The sequence below is a fragment of the Notechis scutatus genome, chromosome 2, assembly GCF_049901735.1.
Source record: "Notechis scutatus isolate UNSWTSFEM ecotype Mainland chromosome 2, rNotScu1.2, whole genome shotgun sequence".
NCBI lineage: Eukaryota > Metazoa > Chordata > Lepidosauria > Squamata > Elapidae > Notechis > Notechis scutatus.
The window spans coordinates 41,908,653-41,929,159 of record NC_142010.1 but is presented as its reverse complement, the minus strand read 5'-3'; the positions used below and the strand labels follow the sequence as shown (position 1 = coordinate 41,929,159).

General features: G+C 36.5%; 1 protein-coding gene across 5 annotated transcripts in view; it reads right to left on the bottom strand.

Annotated features, from left to right (window-relative positions):
- Positions 1 to 20,507, bottom strand: part of ITPR1 (inositol 1,4,5-trisphosphate receptor type 1) — a 246,074-nt gene that overhangs the window by 213,330 nt on the left and 12,237 nt on the right. For 3 of the 5 annotated variants that reach the window (XM_087954609.1, XM_087954611.1, XM_087954612.1), the window contains exons 2-3: positions 1,004 to 1,111; positions 638 to 667 (exon numbers count right to left, since the gene is read on the bottom strand). In XM_087954609.1, coding sequence (XP_087810735.1) covers positions 638 to 667; positions 1,004 to 1,095 — 122 coding nt within the window. In that variant the 5' untranslated portion in view covers positions 1,096 to 1,111. The remainder of the gene's footprint in view (positions 1 to 637; positions 668 to 1,003; positions 1,112 to 20,507) is intronic. The other 2 variants (XM_087954613.1, XM_087954610.1) reach the window with 1 other exon arrangement.

Below are 20,507 nucleotides of genomic sequence, written 5' to 3'. Positions count from 1 at the left end.
CACTAGACTAGCCAAGCCCAGTTCCTATAACCGTACTTCATATGTTTTAGTCTCCAGTCCCCTAATCATCCTGATTGCTCTTCTCTGTACTTTTGTACTACCTTGAAGAGTTGGATCTTCACTCAGGCTTTTGGTGAGGGTTACTAAAGATCCCATATTGGAAAATGTTGGGTTTGCTTGTTGCTCGGATTTTGCCATCTTTCGTTCTCTGATTTCTATCACTATATTATATTATTGTCCTGATTGCTTTCATCCATCAACTGCCCAGTCGGGAAGAAATTGGGTGATATAAAATAAATAAATGAATGAATGCTGCCCACTTACTGAGTTCCGCATTTTCTGAAAAAAATATTGCTAATAATTACTATCAACTCTACAAAGTAGCAGATTTGGATCTAGTTCATGATGTGTCAAGGGGAAAAAACCCCACTGTGCACCATTTTCATTGCTTCATTGCTAACAAGAACTCCTTCTAAACATCTTTCATTCCCGATTCTTCACCCAGAATATATACCTACGTAGTTCCATTCTTTGATATCTCTTTTAAGACTGTTCTTAGAGCATCAAAAATGAAGGAAAGTAAGAGGGAGATTTTTTTAAAAAAAAAATTAGATTTGGCTGAAATGTGGTCACTCACCTGGGAAACTTCTTAACCCAGGATTTATGGCTGTAGGGGGAAAAAAGAGATACCCAGTACTGTTAAACACTGGATGATGGCATACACCAGTGGTTCTCAACATTTTCTTCTCCATGGACCCACTTGAAATCCCTTTTCTGGCCACAGACCATGGCCACCGACTTCTAACACTTAACCCAAGATTTAAATCATAACATTTCTTCAAGTCTTCGTGGACCCCTTGTGATGAGACTGTACTCCTCCCAGGAGTCCACGGACCTCAAGTTGAGAACCACTGGCATACACTATTAGATGACTAGTCCCATATTTCTCCAATGACAGTCAATAAATATATGCTATGCAGCAAAATAAAATGGCAGCTCTTACCCCAAAGTGCTGATAAATCCATTTGTTGAACCTTCTGCATACAAAGAGCAAATGTCTCCAATGTGCAAAAAACTTGACATCTTGTCAGACATCTGGGGCTTGCTGGCTCTAGAAGGAGAGAAAACGAACTTATTAATATTACCCAGTTCAACAACGTTGTTTGTCACGGTGGCTGAAGTTCAAGGAAAGTTTGTCACCAATGTAAATTCACATATTTACACACAACCATAGAGGAATATACAGGGAGTCCTAGACTTACAACCATTCGCTTAATGCTACAACGTCACTGAAAAAAGTGACTTATGACCAGTTTTCAGTTACAACGAATTCGGCATCCCCATGGCCACCTGATCAAAATTTGGAAACTTGGCAACTGGCTCATATTTATGATGTCATTATGATGCAGTGCTTGGGGACATGTGACCACCTTTTGCAACCTTCTGGCAAGTAAAGTCAATGGGGAAGCCAGATTCACTTCACAACCGTTATTACTAACTGAACTACTGCAGGGACTCACTTAACTGTGGCAAGAAAGGTCACGAAATGGGGTAAAACTCACTTAACGACTGTCTCATTTAGCAATGAGAAATTTGGACTCAACTGTGGTGGTAAGCTGAGGACTACCTGCAAAGGGAACACTTAGCTGAATCTAAGCAACGCTATCCCAAAAGTTGCTGTTATTTCTCACTAGTTTTAACAAGCCTTAAGTCTTAAATAATTTTTAACATTAATTTTAATAGAAGTATAGAAAATGTAATAAAAATTATCCCACTCCATGTAACAGTTAGTATAGACACTCCTTGACTTATGACCACAATTGAGCTCAAAATTTGTTGCCAAATGAGACAGTTGCTAAGTGAGTTCTACTCCATTTTACGATCTTTCTTGCCACAACTGTTAAGTGAATCACTGCAATTGTTAAGTTAGTAACATGGTTGTTAAGTGAATCTAGTTCCTCCGCTGACTTGGTCAGAAGGTCGCAAAAGGTGATCATATGATCCTGAGACACTGCAATCATCATAAATATGAGTCAGTTGCTAAGTGTCTGAATTTTGATCATTGGACCATGGGGATGTTGCAATGGTCATAAGTGTGAAAAATGGTCATAAGTCAGTTTTGTCGGTGCTGTTGTAACTTCAAACAGTCTCTAATTAACTGTTGTAAATTGAGGACTACCTATATTACATTTGGAACAATATTTTCACATTTTAAAAGAAAAGCAATTGTCAACTAAAAAGATACTCCTTTGGTCTTTTTAGCTGCCAGAAAAAGGGAGTGGGGGGAAACAAGGCATTCTTGAAATGCCTAGACAATCACCCCGGTAGCCCAAAGTTGTCAGAGCATAAGAAGGTTATTGGAGAGCATGATGGATGACTCTTGGAGATGGATGTGTCCCATTGGAGAAGTCACATCCAGGGGGTGGGGGGAAGTCCAGGGTCAAGGGGGAAATGTATGATGTGATTTAGTATTGGCTGCACCCAGCGACACGCCAACATGGCAACCTCTAATAAATCAATTTTCTTTTCTCTGAGATGCGGCTAGAGACTTTTGATTTCAATGAGGGTGGATTTGTTGGAGCCCTGACAGAGATTTTGAAACCATGGGAAAGGATTATTTCTAGTTTTTCTTCCAAAACAATTAAAATTGGGATCATTTTGAAATATATGAATTACTTAGCCTCTTATCAAATGCCAATGTATTTCATTGATTTAATGATATGTAAGTTATAACAAAATATATTTATTAGTTATACTATAGAAAAACACAAATATTTTATTTTTACTTTTCATAGAACAAAAAACAAAGATACACATACAGTAACATAGAAGATGTTACCAATTGCTACACTTTATTCTAGCCTTTCATATACATTTTTAATTTCAAGCACTATCAGATAACAACATAGTCTTAACTGTCATTGAGCCCAGAATTATGGTTCTAAATCATTTTGGTTATACGTCTAGGTATCACATGACCACACCTGACTTTTCTACATTTTTTTTTGCAGCGATCGATGATCCAATACAGGAAATGAGACAACAAGAATCCAGGAAATGAGAGAGCCAGTTTGGTCTAGTGATTAAGACACCAGGCTAGAAACCAGGAGACTGTTTAGTTCTAACCTCACTTTAAACATGAAAGCCAGTTGGATGATCTTCGGCCAGTCACTCTTTCTTAGCCCAACTCATCTCACCTCAGGTTTGTTATTGTGGAGGAAATAGGAAGGTATGCTGAATATGTTCTCCACCTTGAGTTATTTGTAAAAGTAATAAAGGTGGATACAAATAAATAAAATGAAATGGACCACTTAAGGAATTGTTAGGATCAAGGAGGTGGCAGGCTTGGCATCTGAGCTTCCTCACTTTGGATAGCAATAAAGGGGAGAACATCTGAAAGATTTGTTTAGAAGTCCAGAGAGCTCTATTTATAACCCCGCTGAGAAAAAATTGCCAACCTTTTTTTTTCTTTTATATTTGTACAAGGAGAGAGACAAGTCAAAGGAAGGCATTTGGAGCCATGCTACCTTGGCAACTATCTTTCTCCCAAGCAAACCAATATTGCAAGTGGCCTAATGAAAGATATCATCATAAATATAGGGAAAACCTAAAGTCCTTTAAAAGTATTATTATACTTTAAAATAACTGGACAGCTATTACAGAAAATTGAAGAAATGGCAGCTTTTTTTAAACTAAGAGGATTTATGATTGTATGGGGACACGCTTTAGATAAATTGGTATGCTAATTATTATATCATGGAATGGTCAAACTCCAAGGCTCTCTCTCTTAAAGCTCGGATATTCATATGAAAATGGCAGTAATTTTCCTGATTTCCAGTTATATTATTTGGTTATACATATTATATTATATTATTCGGTTATACATATTTTCCGTATGAAATGAAGATGACAGGAGTATAGCATCCATGAAATCCCAGTAAATGTTTTGTTCTAAGGATAATAGGAAATCTGTTGTATTTCTAGCATTTTAAATATCTTTCAACAATATTGAACAGGAAATTAAAATCTGATACCCATTCTCATGAGAAAATAGCTCCCAGGAATAATTCTTAACTAAAAATGGCAAGTGTTTTTGTTTTGTTTTTTCAAAAATGTGGGTAGAAAATGGGACAACTCCTATAATTGTCTCATGATTAATGATATTATTAAAACCTTTGAAATTAAAAAAACAACAACTATAACTCATCCAAAGTAGCTGAATACTAATACCTTTATTTAAAGCACCTATTATGCTCTATGTGGATCAGAGCTATTGTTGCTACAGTAATCTACATCAATACAAATGTATTACAGTGTTTCTCACAAAATAAGGCCGGACCTTATTTTTTTTTGACCCCGAAAAAAACGGTTAGGCCGTCTTTTCGGGGGTGACTTAATTCCCCCCCCCCTTGCATCCTTGGGTGGGCAGGCGGCGATCGCTTGGATGTTGATCTCGGCATTGGTGGGGCACTTCGTATCGGGAGACCTTCCACCACCATTGCTTTCCCTTCCCCCCATGCTGCCACGGCGTTTAGAGCAATGCCGCGGCATTTGACGCAGCCACGTGCGGCCAGCCAGGGCCCCTCCCTGCAACCGGAACACGGCGGAGACACTCGGCTTCAGGCGCTCCTGTCGCCGCCTTCCCTTCTCCTTCAAAGGCAAAGGCAATTATTTTAAAAACGATGCCCTACTACCAGTATGACAAAGCCTCCCCTGCCCGAGAGGGCAGCCCAACCCACCCTGGCTGGCCATGCGTGGCTGCGCCAAATGCCGCGGCGTTGCTCTAAATGCCACGGCAGCATGGGGAGAAGGGAAAGCAACGGTGGCGGAAGGTCTCCTGATACAAAGTGCTCCACCAATGCCAAAGTCAATGCAGGCAGCACCATATCCGGGTATGCAACAAAATTACTTCCTAACGGCAAGCCCCCACCGCCATTCCCTCCCATTTTGCATGTTTAATATAGGCCTTAATTTGGGGGAAGGGGCTTAATTTGATTTTATGCCCATAAAACATGCTGGGACTTCCTATTGGGGGAGGCCGTATTGTTGGAGAAATACGGTAGAAAAACGTTTTTAGAAAGCTAAGCCAACAAATCAGTCTGACTAAAAAAAATTTAAAATACTAAATAAATATGGATAATATAAGAGGAATCTGGAACAGACTGCTGGAATTTTCTAAAATACAAATTAGAATATTGGCATCAAGGTTTAATGTACAGGTAGCCCTCAACTTATGACCATAATTGGGAGAAGAACTTTCATTGCTAAGTGAGGTGGTCATTAAATGAGTCACACCCAATTTTACAAACTTTTTACCACAGTCATTAAGCAAATCTGGCTTCTGTCATTGAGACTGTTTATTGGAAGCTGGCTGGAAAGATCATAAGTAGCAGTTACGTGACCCCAGGACCCTGAAAATGTTATAAATACATTCAGATTGCCAAGTGCCCCATCAACCCTGAAGCTGGCCTGGCCGAAGCCATCTTGGAGCTTCAGTGCTGCCACGCTGAAGCTGAGGGATAGGGAGGGGGGATTCGCGATAGCTGGAGTTGTGTAGTCAAAATAAAATACTTTCTCTTGGGAACCAAGGATGTTCTCACACCTGGCTGGAGGTAAGACGAGAGATGTCACCAGACCAGCAGACACTGTCTTGATTGGGCCATGTGTCGGAGGGAAAAACTTTCACTTCTAATTAGGTGAAAACCAAGGGCCCCCTCAGAGTTGGTTTTCACCAGATATGTGCCAATATATTTCCAATAAAGCTATTATTTGAGGAATCCACCTGCCTCGGAGTTTTTGCTTGCAATGGATCTATTTTACTTACCCTGATATTCCCAAATTTTGATCCCATGACTGCAGGATGCTGCAACAGCTGCCCAGAGCTACCCTATAGTAAGATGGGAAGCCAATAAATTTTATAAATAAACAGTCATATAAGTGTAAGGATTGGTCATAAGTCACTTTTTTCAGCATAGTAATAACTTTCAACGTCCACTAAACAAATGGTCTTAAGTTAAGGACTACTTATTCAATTAAATATGTTTTCTGTGATCCTAAAATGAAGTTAACTGATCAAAAATTATTTTTTGGATCTATTGGGGTTATTAACAAATGTTTTTAAAAAATTATTGACATTCTTTTACAGGACATGCAATATATTTGAATATATCTTAGCATAGATTATTTAATCATATCTCTTGGTAGCTTCTAAAATGGTTGAATATTCTCACAAGGAATCAGGTTCTCAGGAGGCATTTAAGATTTAATGGACTTAATGTATGATGGTAATATTTCAAAAATATGGAATATGTCAATTTATTATTAATTTTGCAATTACTGTGCTTGGACTGTTGCCAAAAAGGTTGTCAAATGCTCTGGGAAAACTTATGTGACAGACACCAAAGATTGTTTGATGAAATGTATCTCAAACTTTGTTTTTTTATTATTATTATTATTTTAAAGACCAGAGGATATGAATTGTATGTGGTCCACATTCAGTCACGGATTCTATACAAGCAGGGTTTTCAGAGATAATTATTGTTGCATTTTGTAATGATTTAGCCTTTGATTTAGCCTTTTTCTTTCTTTCTTTTTTATCTTTGGCTTATGTAAACAGAACTGGAAGGATAATCTGGATCCCAATGCATCATAGAGCAGAGTTTGCAAGATCAGGCAGAGACAAGCCTGGTTGGACTGTCCTTTGGGCTTTACAGATAGACAACCTGACTAGGCAGAGAGGAGATATTACAATAGCTAATACCTTAGCTGTACAATAATTGTATTTAAAATACTAGGATAAAAAAGGTAATTTCTACTGGATCCTTTTTAACAGAACATGTGCATAATTATGGCTTGCAGAGGAAAATTCTCATCACATTTTTATATAGGTATATACTTAGATCAAGGGGAATTGCATTATGTCAAATCTGTTCTAAGTGTTCAACTGAATTTATGATTCCAATTGAGAAGTCTTAAGTAGTACAGCCCTGGACATTGTTTTAATTATCAAACTGTATCAACAATATTAAAAGAAAGGAGAAATGCTTATACAAGGGAAAGAAATTCTTTTTAAGCATCCACGCTCAAGGGAGATATTAAGTCTTCCTCTAACTTCAATTCTCCAAGTAAAAGTAATTTTCTAACCTTTTATTATTAAGAAGAGTCAACCAGCTCAAGGGGATTTTTCCCCTGTGTTACATTTCAAAATCACTGTATTTCAAGATTTTCAATTTAGTTTATTAAATTAATAACTGCAGATTCCTAAATTTGTGATATCAAGATAATAAGAAAGCTGTCTTTTAAGATGTCAGTGGTTCACAGCATGACAAAATTACATAACCTCTATTTTGTTGGTGGTGGTTGTAACCTGCATTTTTTATATCTGTTGCAATAATCAAACAAGCCATTGTTTCTAGAAAATTATAAGGCATAGCATGTTCTAATTATTAAATATTTCAATATTTCTAATTTTGAAAGAGTGATGTGATATATTATTGTCAAAACTATTTTAATGGTTTTTTAAAGGTGAAAACAGCCATCCCAGAAGTTCCTGTAGACCACCCCCACATGGACATGCCCACCCAGCAACCGGGCAGCAAACCAATTGCTGGGATTTTTGAATCCACCCCTGGATGACAGGATAGCAGTATTCCAATATTTGAGGAGTTGCCACAAAGAGGGAGTCAAATTATTCTCCAAAGCACCAGAGGGCACGACAAGAAACAATGGTTGCAAACTAATCAAGGAGAGAAGCAATGGGATTGCTGGAATTAAAAAGAAAGTTCCTAACAAAGAGAACAATTAACCAGTGGAACAGCTTGCCTTCAGAAATCATGGATGCTTTGTCGCTGGACATTTTCAAGACTGGACAGCCACTTGTCTGAAATGGTATAGGGCAGTGGTGGCTAACCTTTTTGGGCTCCTGTGCCAAAAATTGTACACGCAATAGCGTGCACGCATGCACTTGCGTGTCAGCACCTAGAATGTAATGCGTGTGCCCCTCCCCACACCCCCTGCGCATGTGGCAGGGGGGATTGCCACCCCCTTACCTGCACTGCACCTCACAGCTGATTTTTCAACTGGTTTGAGGCCTTTTTCAGCCTCCCAGAGGCTTGGGAAAAGCCTCTGCAAAGCTTTTCAGGATGAATTATAGGCCCGTTTCATCACTTCTGGTATTACAGGAAGTGACAAAACAGGCCTATAATTCGTCCTGAAAAGCCTTGCAGAGGCTTTTTCCAAGCCTTAGGAGGCTGAAAAAGGCATCAAACCAACTGGGGAAAAAAATTAGCTGTGAGGCGCGCAGTGAGGTTAAGTATGCCTGCAGCTCGCGTGCCAGCACAAATGGCTCTGCGTGCCACTTGTGGCACGTGTGCCATAGGTTCACCATCATGGGTATAGGGTCGCCTGCTTGAGCAGGAGGCTGGAGTAGAAGACCTCCAAGGTCCCTTCCAGCTCTATTCTATTCTAAAATAATAAAGGAGGATAAAAATAAAATTTTTACATATGGTTTCTTTATATACAGTATAGCTCCTATACCACTTGCAGTACTTGTGAAAGTTTGCCTGGTTTTAGTATCAGCAAAAAGTCCATAGAAGAAGTCTGGTTGCTGTCTAACAAATTCTGTTAAAAGACAAGCTTTTATGAATGAGAACATCCGAACTATTGAAAATTAGTCAAGCTGTGTTAACGTAGGATCAATGAATGGAGGCTGTGGTAGCAGCAAATTTGGATACATTTATTGCTGTGTAGACTTAACTTTCAATCTTTTTTACTTTGTTTTTAAAAACTGTGTAAGAACATCAACTTTACAGTCACAAAGAAAATCATCAAATGAGTGGACCCTGGAACCTTGTGATATTCACCTCAAAAGGAAAGAAATACTTTTGGCAACTGTTATGGGCAAATCAACATTCAACAATGGTCTTTATAAAGCCACTTGCTTAGTCATTTTCATCCTTTGAGGCTGCAAAACAGGCCTAAATGTCCTGAAAATTTGAGGAACAAGTCGGAAGTTTTTTAAGAATGAGGTCAAGGCTCCTCCACACCCACCCCTCTGTGAGGCTAGAACTGAAATAAGTCATGCAGGCATGCCAGCAAACTATTTCTGCCTATTTGGATTCAAAGTTTCAGCATCAAGATTATGCACTTGCTTGAGCAGGAGGCTGGAGTAGAAGACCTCCAATGTCCCTTCCAGCTCTATTCTATTCTAAAATAATAAAGGAGGATAAAAATAAATTTTTACATATGGTTTCTTTATATACAGTATAGCTCCTATACCACTTGCAGTACTTGTGAAAGTTTGCCTGGTTTTAGTATCAGCAAAAAGTCCATAGAAGAAGTCTGGTTGCTGTCTAACAAATTCTGTTAAAAGACAAGCTTTTATGAATGAGAACATCCGAACTATTGAAAATTAGTCAAGCTGTGTTAACGTAGGATCAATGAATGGAGGCTGTGGTAGCAGCAAATTTGGATACATTTATTGCTGTGTAGACTTAACTTTCAATCTTTTTTACTTTGTTTTTAAAAACTGTGTAAGAACATCAACTTTACAGTCACAAAGAAAATCATCAAATGAGTGGACCCTGGAACCTTGTGATATTCACCTCAAAAGGAAAGAAATACTTTTGGCAACTGTTATGGGCAAATCAACATTCAACAATGGTCTTTATAAAGCTCTGCTTAGTCATTTTCATCCTTTGAGGCTGCAAAACATGAAAATGAATTTGAGGAACAAGTCGGAAGTTTTTTAAGAATGAGGTCAAGGCTCCTCCACACCCACCCCTCAACTAGAACTGAAATAAGTCATGCAGGCATGAAAACTATTTCTGCCTATTTGGATTCAAAGTTTCAGCATCAAGATTTGCACTTCCTGAAAAATACAGCCTTCAAACTATAAACTTCATTTCACTGAGTACTAACTCATTTACATTAAAGGTGGAAGAAAAGCTTATTAAACCTGAATGGTGGATCAAGGAATAATAGCAGTTAAAAAAAATTATCCACATTCCAAAACAGAAATTTAATTGTTATCCATTTTAATTCCTACTGTATTCAAAGATCCTTGGAACTAGAGAAACCCAACCATGGGCGACCAGACTCGTAATGGGCTACCAGATTACCATGGGCTACCAGATTACTACAGCAGAAGGCTACTGATACAGGGAGGCATTAGTGCTAGACCTACTTTAATTGCATTTCTGCATCCAAGAAAGTCAATAGAAACATTCAAAAGAACTCCCTCATAAAAATTCCAGAAGATGAATGTTGGATCTGAAGATAAATCTCATCTACTGTTGGACTAAGTGGTTGAACATGTAGTTGACATGATTGACTAGCTATAGCATTTCTTAGTTTGGTTGACCTTGCTGTAAGTGGCACCTTTGTCTGATTGTACAATTATTCAAATTTATTGTTAAATGAAGCTTACATGCTGCTCTGTATTTGAATGTGTGTTATGAGTGCAAGATTTCACTATGCTGTTGATGGCTCAAAGAGAAACAATTGAGCAGTGATAACAAAAGTGACGCCGGAACACTGAGATCAGACGTAAGACAGGTGTGATCATTGGTTAGATTCTGAGAATGTGCTAAATGCAAATAAAACAAACCACATTATGGTTTAGCAAGGTATTTGAGTCCCAGCAATTGTTAGTCAACACCAAGTCAGATTAAAAAACTAAGGCTTATTGCCATTACACCTGCTCACTCATGTGGAGGCATGTCACAGGACTGTGGTGGGATTCCAATTTTTTTACTACCGGTTCTGTGGGTGTGGCTTGGTGGGTGTGGCAGAGGAAGGATATTGTAAAATCTCCAGTCAGAGGTGGTATTTGCCAGTTCTCGTAACTACTCAAAATTTCTGCTACCAGTTCTCCAAACTGGTCAGAACCTGCTGAATACCACCTCTGTCACAGGGGCATACTAATTTCTGTGCTAATTTGTTTCTACTATGCTTTTTCTTTTAAGATTTAGGGTTATGCCTTCAACATCTTTTTCACTTCTAATTGCAATGCAAACTTCATTTTTCTCTTCTATATAGGTTCATGAACAAAATCAGTTTAGTATATGGTTATGAGTCATTTTCAGCATGCAATTGATCCATCTCTATCATCTGATTTTTACTAAGTCCAAGATGTCCATTTTTTACTGTATATTTGATAACAAGAATGTGAAATATACAACCGTAAAAAAACTAGTTTTCAATATAATGTACTAACTCTCACAGCTATTAAAAAGAATTGATCATCATCACACTGCGTAATATAATCAGATTTTGATGCTATGTACTGTACATCATACTTTTTTTTTTCATTTTCTGGGTAGCATGACCCACATGCTACTTTTCCCTGATCCATCCAACATTAGTATTTTTGTCTCCAATTTGCTACTGTTGCTGCCATGGTTGAATTCAAGGTAGCATAATCCAACAGTCCCCATTTATCCATTTCTTCTCCAATCATCTCAATGCTTTCCCTCTCTTTACCATTCTCTTTGGTAGCACTGTGAACTGCATGTCATTGTGGTTTGGCCTTTCCCCCACTGTCTCCTATATTTTAATTTTAATACAGGTTCTAGGACATATACATATTCTGGTTCTACAGTACCACCAATATGCATATTCCAGAGTCATGTTTTTTGATCTGCATATTGCCCTACTCTGCTATTCCATGCATGAACCTGTCATTACAAAATGTTTTGCATAATTCTCAAGTCTATAAACTACAAATAAGTCATACTTTTTCTCAGCCCCTCTTCTATGGACATTGGTCCTAACAGAATCTTGCAAATCTTATCATTCTGTACCTCCTACTGTTTCTTATAGTTTAGCAAAATAGAGATTATATCATATTAAGAAATTAAAAATAGCAATATACTAAAACACCACACAAAGGTGATATAATTAAATGTCTATTGCACTTAAAGATAAAGATATTTAGCTTATAGAATTTATTCTTTCTGCCCATATCTGCAAAAAATCCAAAAGATTCACCAATATTCTGTTAAGAGACTTGTTAAATATTGTGCTTCAATTCTCATTAGGTTCATATAAATAAACTGATTTACAACGATTATTTATTATGTTACCCTATGAACACTGCAAGCTTATACAATTAACATTTGGTTTGATTATTTTTTTACTATTCAAAACTGAAATTATGAAACTACATTGAACTTAGCATCAAAAAGCTTGTAGTATCAAAAATAAGCCTGTTCAGACATGCAAGCCTAATCTCAAAAAGATAGATGAGAATGCGCAAATACCACTCTCTGTACAGTCATCAAAACTATCTATTCTTAGAATCTCCAGATTTTTGCAAAATAAGCCAACTACATATACAGAAATCACAACAATATTTTACACGGAGTAGGATTCTTGGGAAGTATTCAAACAGTGAAGCATATGTTACAGAAATCATGATAATGATTATTTTGGAACAGAAGCATTGACAAGAGAATATTTTTGTTAGCATAATTAACAGAAGACAACTAGATCACTATGAACCTCAAACTAATTGATGATCTCATCCAGCACCTTAGACAGATCTTAAACAAAAGGGTAGGGAGCACTGAGTTCTGAAGAACTCCACAAGTGAGGGGCTTTGGGTTCAACTCTTCCTGCCCACTTGTGTCAATTGCAACTAGAGCCACCCACAGAGAACTGAGGAGAATCACTGCAACCCAGGGCTACCCACTCTGTACCCTGTTGGTGGTCCAGAATGATACCACGACCAATTGCTTCAAATGTTCAGGGGGATCAAGGAGAACTAGAATAGCCAAACCACCCCTATCCCAACAGAGGTCAATGGCAATGTAATTAGCACTTTCTCATTACAATATTCAGATCTGAAATCTGATTGAAATTGGTCAGAAGCCCATCTTCTCAACAACCTCCCCTAAAAAGGAAAGTTGGAGACTTCCTTATCCAAGGCTGTCTTTCTACAATTTGTCATGGGATGTTTTCACCACTATCCATCTACCACAAGAATATGCCAGCCAAATCCAGTACATTTTCAAGAGAGAAATGGGTGTTCTAATTTTGCAAAATGTATAATATTCATTTTGCCCAATATTTTCCACTCACAATGGGTAAATAAAAGCAAAGGGGGTGTTATTTCTGGTCCTGTCAGTTTGAGGGTAGAGATTCTGAGGGTCATAAGAGGAGTGTCGGCATATCACAGGCTTCGTTCATCAACTTCACAATTCTTGTCCTTCTGAACATTAGTCAAATGCTTTTAGAAAAAACAAAGAATAAAAGTAGACTTAATGTGTGTACCTTCACCATTTTTCATTCAAAGTTGGACTGTCTATGAATATTGAAATTTAATTTAATTGATTTATAAAATAAAGTATGTATTTACCTAAATCGGGGGTGGGGAATTCTGGGAGTTGAAGTACACAGATAATAATGGGACCATTATTACCTGTGTACTTCAACTCCCAGAATTCCTGAGCCAGCCATGCTCCCTCAAAAATTCTGGGAGTTGAAGTACATAGGTCATAAAGGGGCCATAGTTCCCTACCCCTGACCTAAATAGTTGAAATATATTCAAACTAGGACCACCTAAGAAGTTCTTTATGTCCATCATGAAGGACAGAAGAGAAATATAATTTTGTCAGAAACTAATCCCATATCTACATTTTAAAACTTGTTAACAATAACATCAGGGACTGAAGATTTTAGCAGGCATGGGGATGACTAAATGAGTTATTATAAAACATTGGAAGCATTGTAGGAGGAGAGCTGTGTTACTCTATGGTGACAAAAAAATCAGAACAGGTCTGTTAGAACTTTTCTAACACATTTTATTTAAAGGCAAAAGCTTTCATGAACTGCAATTCACTATTAGATACAATGAATAGGTAGACTAATGATACAATTTAAATTGGGGGAGGTGGAAAGAAAAATGGGGAAAGGGACAGGAAGATGATTTTGCAAATGCAGGTTACATTAAGGACAGATTACAAATACCTTATTCATTAATGTAATGATTTAAATATTTTGCTAATATTTAAATAGTCTTACAATTAACCAATTATTGATTAAAACAAATTATTGAGTAAATTAAATGTTTACTTATTTTTAAATGTATATGTCACCCATCTCACTACCAAGCAACTCTTATTTAATTGTTTGACAAAGGGTCAACAAATATGATTTTTGAGCAATGCGGCTACTTTTTCTGGAGCTCTGTTTTTAACATAATTTTTAGATTTCTGTTTCTGATTTTTTAAAATTGTTTATCAATTTTGGAGTTGTGTTACTCTTTCAGTGCTGTTGCATGATTCCAATTTTTCTTTTCTGAGTTAGTTGAGCATAATAAAACACACAAACAAGGTGTTTGGAAATTCAGCAATATACACATCCAACTTCAGGTAAAAGCTAACTATATAGGGCAGCAATAGGTAAATAAATCAAGGTCACCCAAAATATCAGTTCCTTAACCATAGTCCAGCAGCACATAGGCAGTCCCTGGGATTAAGACAAATTCCATTCCTAACTCCCTCTTTAACTCAAATTTGTATTTATGTTGGAACTTGTCTTTATAAACAGTCTACCTACTACTAAAAATACTGGACATCATTGTGCTTCCTCAAGCTCATGAAGACTGAAGCCACATCATTTCTCAGGAATTCTGAAAGCAGGCTGTATATTAAAATCACACAGCTTCAGTGATTCCTGAAAGCATCGTATGGCTTAAATTCCTTGTCAGCTTGAGGAAGGAGATGGCCGTTAACCATTCTTAGTAATAGGCCATTTGTATGTAAGGGTTATCCTTTAATCAGACATTCTTAACATAGGGACAGCCTGTATAAAGTTAATAAAATACTTTTATTCAAGCAATGAAGACAGTTACTTACTACAACATAGTTCTAGGGTGGCTTGGTGAACAATCTCCCTCCATGCATAAAAATATATGATTATATATGATTATGAAAATATATGATTATGACAGAAGAGAATATCTATAGCTCAGGATTGAACTTTGGATCCCTTGGCACTCTCTGAGCTTAATTGTTTGCAGACATTTTATTACTGGCCCATCACCGTTATCTTGCAAATTTCTTATCAAATTCTGCTATAAAACATTCTTAAAGGAAGTGACAGGAATGTCAAAAAAGTATATTAATAAAAAGATTACATACTGTCACAAGAGTGCTATCATTATTCCAACAAGATAAGGTACTGAAGGAACTTTATATCTAAATTTATTTTTTTGGTCATGGCTTGAATGTACATTTGAGAGCACTTCACCATTACAAAGGCTGCAGCAGTTGCCACGCGATTTCTGACTCCAGTTTAAGGAGCTCCTTTCTACCTATAAAACCCTTCATGACAGAATGAAGGAATGAACAAATAAATGGATGAATGAATTTGATTAATGTTTTTTTAAAAAAACATGCTTATAATGAGTCTTGATTATGTGTACATTATTTAAAATGAATGATGGAATTAAAAGGCTGATTAAAAGGAAAAATAGTAATTTGTGGGCCGGGAAATACGAGATACCTATAAATGTCTGAATTGGGAGGAAGAAGGTAAACAAAGTATCAAGGAAGACAATTTTCAAGCAATACGATAAAAAAAATAGCAGTTATTCTCTTGACATAATTTTTAAAGGTCCTTTTTTCTCTTTTTTGAAGGTATATTATTTTGTAAACACTGCATATATGTGTACTTTTCTTCCATTAATTTAACATAATAACATTAAAAACAAATTTCTCCAGATAAGTGAGGGCATTCAGTAATTGCAGCTTTAAGTACCGGTCACTGAAAATGGTAGTTCTAATTTAAACATTGGTTTACTTGTCTGTAATAGGTCACTACAAACCATGACTTCAAAGAGCAGTAATATATTATTTATGGATAGTGATATAGTTCTGGAAATAAAAAGTAAGCCAGAACTTTTCAATGGGATCCTATGCACAATAGGATCCTGCTTTATTTAGACCAAATGAGGGTAAGTAAATAAGATTCTATGTCATGTTGTAATTCAGGGAATTATGATCTGGAATATCATTAACTCATTAAAGCAATACTTTCTAACACGAGTCTCCCAACATTGATAGGATGCAATTTCCATTCCCTATCTTGCCCATGTTGACAGAGGTTATGGGGACAGCAGTCTGATATTTCTGAGAGCTGCCATAAAGCTGAATTAAATGTAGAAAGCACTTACTCATATTGCTGAAGAAAAATAAAAACGAGCAGGTGGGTTAAATAGCAGAATGAAGGAGAAAAATACCAAACTGCTGAGGAAGCAATTCTGCCAAAAAGTTTTTAATGATATTAAAAAGAAAAGACTTGCCAAGAAGTTTTTTTTAAAAAAAACCAAAGAACAGCACAACTTATGCATTCATCTCCATATAAACCAGTACAAGCAACTCTTGCTCTTCACTTACAACTAAAGACCAGCATTTTACTATACTTCCTTTTTCTCAAACCAATTTTAGTGTATATCTAACATAACATTACCCACATTTATTTTCTACTTATGAAACAAAAATAATTCTTGCTAAAATTTCTGATTGTTAAAAATCCTCTGACCTCCAACAGAGGAAAATGCATCACACATGGTATTAATCAAAATTATTTTCCAAACTACACTGCCTCTTTCACTTTGCCCAACAATATCCAATCCCCTTTGCCTTCCCCAAAACACCTGGTTTTAGATGCCGCCATGGACCTTCTTCAGTTTCAATTTTCTGCGAAGAAACCTGGAGAACTGTTACTTGCTCTTCCAAATTTCTGCAGGCAGTAGGCAATTTTTCTCTGCTGTTATCCGTTCTCTTTTGTTAGAAGATAAAGATGTCCTAAACTGCAAGGGAAACTAGTCTCTTCCCCTTTACAATTGCTTGAACAAACATCCAAAATCTATACAGTAATAAAGTCTCAAAGTGGCTGTACAAGACAATTGTACAGCATCCCTGAAGCAGTGTGGCATGTGCCTTATGTAGAGAGTCATAGGTGGCCAAGAAACCTACTTTCAAAATAGGAAGGAAAAATCCCAGTAGGATTCTTTTTAAATGAAGTTCTAGTTTCTTGTTTTGGCCCATATAAGTCTAGCTTTTCCATACTTCCCAAACACATATTAAGAAGAATGTAAGTCAAACAGTTGTAACTGAATTTGCTTTTCAACATTTGAAGAACTTGGACTTCTCCCTAAAGGGACTGAATCAGAACAGAATCAGAAAGTGAATTCTAAGTTATTTTTTGTTAAACTCTGCATGTCCATTTCTTTAAAAAAAATTCTCTGCAACAACATAGTGCACAGAACATTTACTGTTTCAACAGCGATCAAGAGCTTAAAGGTTTCGAGAAATCCATTTCCAATGAATCCTTGAACCCAATCCTAAAAGCTTAGCCAAGCAACAGTCTAAAACACCTGTCTCATCAGTATTTCATTTAAGTTCCCTGTTAAAACCCAAGTTGCACTACAGTTATAGGCAATCTGCAGTCATGTTATTTAATCCAAATTTTAATAAAACATATGCTAAATAAAAAGCAACATTTTTAAACATACTATATTGCATAAAAATAGCTTTCTGCCCTGTGAAAAGGCAAATGTATATTAATCACAGCACTATAAAGAAACAATACATATTTTTACAATCTATATGTTTCATAAAACCCCTATATCTAAGGAAAGATAAAAATACATTCCCAATCCTGCTAATCTTTAAAGTGTTTTTAGAGATATCATTAAAGAGAAGTATTTTAGTCTCATTCTTCATAGCTACTTTACAGATAACTGTAGGAATCCTTACAGTACACCTAGATGAACGTCAGCTGTCAGGACTTACATCTGGCTGGGAATTGCTTGGATACAATCAAACCCCTATATGGTATATAAGCAAAGGGAAATCTTACGGAAATTACAGTCTAACTAATGTATTACAGTTTAATTCTTTGTGGATCTAACTTTATTTAAAATGGTTATACTATGGTAACCTCCAGTATTGTTATTCCCCAAAACATAGGACACATTCGGGGAAGTTAAAGAGGTCAATTTTATTACTCTGTCACCTGGTAACTGACTTATGATTGTCCATTCCTATTATGGCAGCCATTCTGTCAGCTGGCAAACTTTCCCCAAGGAAGACATTTTATAACTAGTCATGGCATACTTAGAATATTCCAAGTGCTTCAAAAAATGTTATCTGTTGTAATCTGAAAAATAATGAATTTCTCCTCTTATCCTGCAATAAGATTGCTATGAAAACTCCTCCAAAGGGTAAAGAAGATAATATAGACATTTAGTTTAGTTTTAGTTTAGTTTACTTTATTGTCATTGCACCTCGTACAATGAAATCAAACACCATCTTTAGTGCACACCATGAAAATAAACACAAACACACATCCTTCACCCTCCACACATTGAACCAAAAAACCCCAACACCACACTAACACCAACATTTAAACAACATTTAATACATTCCATATATTTATTGAATGGTATCTCATGTTAATGACAGAACAGCAGCTGTGACTAAGACTTTGGCAGATAGTAATTTACTAAACTTTTCTTCCAAACCAAAGAAAGAGAAGAGGAAAATATTGTTGGTATACTTGTCTAGTTAAGGTTTTTTTTTGCCAAAACCAAAAATATTTTTGATGTTCGATTTAAGTGTTGTCATATAGGCAATATTTAGGATCATCAGTAGTGAAGATAAATTTAATACTGGAAATCACTGGGGGAAAGAAACATAGTTTCTATTAAAGGTAACAAAGTTTTATGTGGCACCTGAGCATGTGTAATGTACCACTCTCAAAAATGGCACCTGAGAAGGTTTCTATAAGGATAAAAGGATTTATAACAACACACCAGAATGAAGTTCCCCAGTTAGAGCAATCTTCTCACTGGCCACCAGATAAAAATGAAATGCTTCTTTCATTTCTGTGGTGCACAAAATAGAAGACTCAACTTCACTATTGGGCTGTGAACTGAAGTGTAAATTGTAGCTAAAAATGACCCCTGCTTCACCGGAACAATTTGCTGGAACGTTTATAGTTTCAAATCACTGAAATAAAAGAGACATTTTGATCTGAAGTCCATATATTTCAAAGAATGGTAAAAAACACTTTAATGTGAAAGCACTCTTTTTTTAAGAATGTGAACAATAAAGGACAAAAATAGTAGGTTTCTTCTTCAGCCTTTACTTAGGGGGGAAAAGAGGCAAAATATCTTCTAGAAATTATCAGATATGTTACATATGTGTCATCCCTTACCTTATGCAAAAACAAACAAATAAAACAAAAACACACAGTGCAAATTGTGGCAAATCACAGGTGACCTCAATCCAAGAGGAAGCCTTCAGGGACAGGATAGGCCCAATTAATAAATATAAGCTTACAATCGCCATATGGGGAAAAAAAGAATTGTTATACTTCATAGGCTAAAAAGGTTTTGTGGGGTGGGAGGATGAGCAAAGTTTGAGCAAACCCTCATTCAACCTCTAAAAAGAAAATGCGCATATAAATTCAGCAGCAGTTTTATTGGCTATAAATAGTTGAGTTTCAGCAAGTTTTCTGCATTTGTGATATAGCAATCGGAAAAATGCATCAAGCAAAAATATGCCTTCAGTAAAAATGCATATTGTCCTGAATTCAATCAATCCTAAAGGAACAATATCATCGTTTCCACACATAATACATTTGCAAGATTTATTTCATGGAGTATTTCAGCAAAAGGGGAAAAAAAGAAAATGAAGATTTATTCTTGTCCCTCTTGGCAAAAAATGTTAGCATAACATTCATCTGTAAGCTTGGTTGAAGTTATGCTTCCAAATATGATGAAGTGACAGTGTGTTAATCGCTATGGATACATTGCCTTTCATAAGACTGCAGCATACCTACTGTCCATGGATCCGAAAAAATGCACCCAATTAGCCATGACATTAATAAAACAACCGCAAACTACTTATTTGCAATAATCTAAATTTCACAGAATTAGAATATTCATCTGCCCTTGCTCATTTTTTTAAAAAAAATCTGGTATTTCAAAAAGGAAAAAATTCAAGTGGTTTTCATATCAAACTAAAAAAAAAACCTACAGATGATAAAAATGCTGAATAATAAAAACATAACAACTGAACTGAGACTTCTAGTGCCAAGGTAAAATGGACAAGGAAAAAAAAGTTCAATTGAGATTATCAAGAAATAGAGCAAAAAAATAACAAGAAAATTAAAACGAGGATAATGGAATGAATAGAGGAATAGCAGGAGACTTATTTTTGCATTACTGACTACAACAAGGGTTGAATATATACCAGGACTGATCATACCAGAATAGGGAATATATTCAGGCTAGCAAGACTGCCAGAATACCTAATGATTCCTTTGAGGAACCTTTATGGTTAACAAGAAACTATTGTATTGTAGGGAGTTCGGTTTGTCGGCTTCGCTGAGCGGTAGGGATTCGCGAAAGCTGCGCGATCCCTACGCCGCTAGTCGTTTTGGGGCTCCGACCGGACGGGTGCGGAGCAAGGCTGCCCTGCAGGGGTAGCTGA